The 5,016-nt window shown below is 46.4% G+C and overlaps 1 protein-coding gene across 1 annotated transcript; it reads right to left on the reverse strand.

Annotated features, from left to right (window-relative positions):
* Positions 1–3,229: 3,229 nt before the first annotated feature.
* LOC311114596 (uncharacterized protein) lies at positions 3,230–3,883 on the reverse strand (the record flags this gene model as incomplete). The annotated part of the gene is made up of 1 exon (XM_084189836.1): positions 3,230–3,883. One exon carries the CDS (start codon positions 3,881–3,883, stop codon positions 3,230–3,232), a length of 654 nt encoding a protein of 217 aa, XP_084045962.1.
* Positions 3,884–5,016: the final 1,133 nt, after the last annotated feature.

Raw genomic sequence — 5,016 nt, forward strand, 5'->3', positions numbered from 1 at the left:
TGTGCTAGCTTAGCCAGCTAGCCCAGTACACAACAGGCAGGAGGCGACATTGTGTCCTTCGCTCCCGCCTGCCCTCGGCGTCAATGACAGAACTGCGGGAAAACGTTGCCCGACAGGCAGGGAGGAAGGACACTGTCTACCGGTGTACGGCTAGCTACCTACTGTTGTCGGCCCTGCCCCTTCTTCTGTGGGAGTTATTGTGCGTTGCATGCCAGCCACGGTGTCCCTAACTAGCAAGCTAGCTAGTTAGCTAACACCCGGTGTCGCCGCAGCACGGTTTTCTCCTGTACACAGCAGGCGGGGGCAACACTGTGTGCTAGCTAACTAGCAAACGGTGTCGCTAATTAGCAAGACAGCTAGCACATGGTGTCCCCCCCATCCTCCCACCTGTTATGCTAGCGGAAGCGACAATGGTAGACAGTGTCCATAGCCCCCACCTGTCAGGCACTGTTTTCCCACAGTTTTGTTAACGACAGTGAGGGCAGGTGTTCGGCAGGCGGGAGCGAAGGACACTGTCTAGCGGTGTCATTCCGCTAGCTAGCAAGGAGGACTCCGGGAGGCGGGGGCGAAAAAAAACTCTGATAATACTTTTATTTCCCTTTTGAACAGGGGGAGGGGGTTCATGAAGGAACCAATGGGATGCTCGAGGGGGCGTTCCTGCAGATGCAGTTATGCCCCGAATTGCACACTATTAAATTAAACCGCTAAAGGTATTTTTATATGCACTATGTCGTCAAGCACAGACTTTTATCCACAACAAGTCAATTTGATTGAAACATCTCTGGTGGGAAAATGCGCATGTTGTTTTTATGCAGATGTTTTTAATATTGGCATGAAAATCTGTAAACCTAGTTACTGAATTAGACTTTTCATTTGCAACATTGGATCATGCGAGATTTGCACTGTAACAATTAGTTAAATTGTTACTAGCTAGCTATTGTAACTAACGTTAAAGAGTAGCAACAGTTCACCCTTTGTGTCTTTGGGAGTATAGTGAAAGAGAAATAGACTTTGCAACAATGTATCTAATGAACTACTGCTGGACTCATTTGGTTGGTTTTCTGCTTTATTATCCCGCACAATCATCCATCACTGGCTCTCACTCACCCGAAATCCTGGTCCATAGACTTAAAGAAGAATTTGTAGTTGGGCTTGTTCAAGACCTGTTTAAAATCTAACAAAGTGATATTTTCGGCAGGAATCGGAATCTTCACCAAATACGGCGTCTCCTCCTCGTCGATGTGGTATATTATTTTGGTTTCCGCCATTTCGCCAACAATTTTTTTCAGTTGTACTACACAAACTATGGAAGAGAAAGGTAGCTAGTTAGCTAACACTAGCTAGGCTAACGGGAGAAGGGGGGTGAGGTGAAGTGCTCTTACAACACTAGCCAGCAGTGAGTATGCCCTGGCCAGAACTAACAAAAAAGTTTAACATCTACTTATATCTTGCACATATCTCCTTAGTTTGTATCTCCCAAAGAAACAAATATAATTCCCCAACGGCGAAGGGGTTAAAAAGCATGCACACGCTACATTCACAAGATCCGCTACCCACAACTTTTCCCCAAACAAAAACATAATGGGGGTCTAAAACTTTTCTCTCGACTTTTGCAAGCCAACGCGGCGTATGACGTAGTCTATGCTCCTTTTACGTTTTCGCTCAACGTGCCCCCGTCCGTTTGTAGCCAATGGTCTGTAGAAATATTCCAGGAGTTCTATTCCACAACATAATTCATCTTCATGATGACAACCGTTATGCTAAACACACACATGTGGAAGTCAAAACATGAAACAGATAAGAAAAGCTTTTAATAAATAGCCAAGGACTGTAGTACAATGTAATAATAAACACTCCATAATCTTCACAGTTGAGAACAGCTTATATTACACCACTAGAAGAAAAACTGAGAGCTGAATACAGAATTTTCTGAACAACATCAGCGCTACTTACATCAACTAAATCTGATTATGAGGCTGTATACATAAACTTTTATCTTGTAAGCATATTTGTCATTTACAGTTTCAAGTCAACGTTTAAGGTAGGCCTACATTCTGGATTGAGGCCATGTTGAAATATTTAACAATACACGCCTCCTTACTTTAGGAAGGAATCAAGGAAAGAAGGAAGGAAGGATGCATGTACAGTGAGGGGGAAAAGTATTTTCATATAGGTGGAGTTGCAATGATCATGAGAACTGTGAGGAATCAGCCCAGAACTACACGGGAGGATCTTGTCAATGATCTCAAGGCAGCTGGGACCATAGTCACCAAGAAAACAATTGGTAACACACTACGCCGTGAAGGACTGAAATCCTGCAGCGCCCGCAAGGTCCCCCTGCTCAAGAAAGCACATATACAGGCCCGTCTGAAGTTTGCCAATGAACATCTGAATGATTCAGAGGAGAACTGGGTGAAAGTGTTGTGGTCAGATGAGACCAAAATCAAGCTCTTTGGCATCAACTCAACTCGCCGTGTTTGGAGGAGGAGGAATGCTGCCTATGACCCCAAGAACACCATCCCCACCGTCAAACATGGAGGTGGAAACATTATGCTTTGGGGGTGTTTTTCTGCTAAGGGGACAGGACAACTTCACCGCATCAAAGGGACGATTGACGGGGCCATGTACCGTCAAATCTTGGATGAGAACCTCCTTCCCTCAGCCAGGGCATTGAAAATGGGTCGTGGATGGGTATTCCAGCATGACAATGACCCAAAACACACGGCCAAGGCAACAAAGGAGTGGCTCAAGAAGAAGCACATTAAGGTCCTGGAGTGGCCTAGCCAGTCTCCAGACCTTAATCCCATAGAAAATCTGTGGAGGGAGCTGCCTCCAAACGTCAGACTCGAAACCTTAATGATTTGGAGAAGATCTGCAAAGAGGAGTGGCACAAAATCCCTCCTGAGATGTGTGCAAACCTGGTGGCCAACTACAAGAAACGTCTGACCTCTGTCATTGCCAACAAGGGTTTTGCCACCAAGTACTAAGTCATGTTTTGCAGAGGGGTCAAATACTTATTTCCCTCATTAAAATGCAAATCAATTTATAACATTTTAAAATGGGTTTTTATGGAATTTTTTGTTGTTATTTTGTCTCTCACTGTTCAAATAAACCTACCATTAAAATTATAGACTGATCATGTCTTTATCAGTGGGCAAACTTACAAAATCAGCAGGGGATCAAATACTTTTTTCCCCTCACTGTAAAAGTATTACTCCTTATCCTCCCCTCAGTTGCAGAAGAAGCTTGGCCCGAACACTAACGCCACTACGCAGGTCACAACAAACAACACCCAGAAGACCAAGGCCAGCAGCTGCACACATACCAGGGTCCTCCTGTGGTGCTGCAGCACCTCCACCTCATCAACCACGCCTCCACCTCCGCTGTGGGGACTATCGCTGGGGTGCATCTGCTCCACACGGAGGCTCACTGTGGGCAGGATGATGAAGCGGGAATCCCTGCTGGCCTCCAGGGAGAGGACAACCCTCTGGGTGATGGTGGCCAGTTGGGCGGCCACCGATATGGGCATGCGGAAGGCCATGGGCGGCAGCTGGGCCAGGATGCGGGAGTTGCAGGGCAGGGTGAGGGGGTCACCTGTCTCCAGTGTGGTGGGGTGGCGGCAGAGGGGGCAGGAGATTACGGGACTGGGAGGGCTCTGGGGGTCCGAGGGGTCAGTTGGATACGGGGACAGCTGGATCCTCTGGAGGCACTCGGTGCAAAAGACGTGGAGGCACTCCAGCATACGAGGACACTTGCTGCTTTGGTTGTACTCCTGGTAGCAGATGGGACACTCCACGTCTGTGGACTCCCCCAGGCTGGGGGCTGCTGCGGCTGCTGAGACTGGGTGCCCCTGGAAGGGCACTGGTTCCGGGGGCTCAGCCATGGTGAGTGAGAGGGAGAGATGGAGGTGGGAATGGTAGTGGAAGGGGGCGTGGGGGTTCAGGGTTAGACTGCTGTTGGGACGGTCAGATGTTCTCTTCTATGTCTGCAGAACCTGGAGGGAGATATGATATGATCAAATATTGATTATATTCTTATATGTACAGTATACGTGTTCCTGTAGTATAGGCCATTTCATTCTGTTTCAGTATGTGTATAACAGAGAGAAAATAAAATTGGCCAATATGGGGTTAAAACTATAAATCTTAAACATGGTCCTTGGGGTTTTCTGCTGTTTCCTCTTGGTTCATGATGAGATTTGTAAGCCCTTAAATGATTGGATTCAGTTAATTACCAAATGAAGCAGCGATGTAAAGCCGGCCCCCTAGCCCCTAGCAGTGGGGAGCTGAGGAAATAGAGTGCCTGACTGCAGGATACACACTCAGATTAAGTAAAGGTGGAGAAGTGAAAGTAGAGAAACAAAGGAGGACAGGAGCTGTGGATGGAAGTGATTACTGGGCCCTATACACACTCTCTCTCTCTCTTACTCTCTCTGTCTCTCTCGGTCTGTCTCTCTCTCTGTCTTTCTGTTGTTGTGTTCGGTTGTGTTTCAGGTATTTCTTGCTGCGGGCTAAGTAGAATGCTGTTGCGCTAACAACACCAACGCAAAGTTCATACAATGCAGAAGAATAGCCTCAGGCCTACTGAGTTTGTTAAACATTCCACTGATAGTTGACTAGTGAAATACAGATTTGGTTCAAGTAAACAGCCAATAATCTCATCTCAGAGCATTGTTCCACAGCTGCATAATAGGGCCAATAAACCACAATATGAAATTCAAGTATAGCAGACATTATGGCAAAGGGGTATACCCACTGTACTGCACTCATATGATATTTCCTCAGGCGTCTAGGTGTTTACCTCATAAAGATCACAGTGTACTTTCATAAACAGTGCTATTCTAGTCTCAACCCTTCACTCACATGGGACAGAGCAAGGCAAGCCTCACTCAAGAGGGCAGTTGCTTAGCAATAGGGGTCTATTTTGTATTGGGCCACAGGAGCAGAGATTGTAAGAAACATGTTTCCAACTGGAATTGATCTAGCTATACATGTAATAAGATCAAAGTAATAGCTT

This window comes from Coregonus lavaretus (assembly GCF_964263955.1).
Source record: "Coregonus lavaretus genome assembly, contig: HAP1_SCAFFOLD_4294, whole genome shotgun sequence".
Taxonomy (NCBI): Eukaryota; Metazoa; Chordata; class Actinopteri; order Salmoniformes; family Salmonidae; genus Coregonus; species Coregonus lavaretus.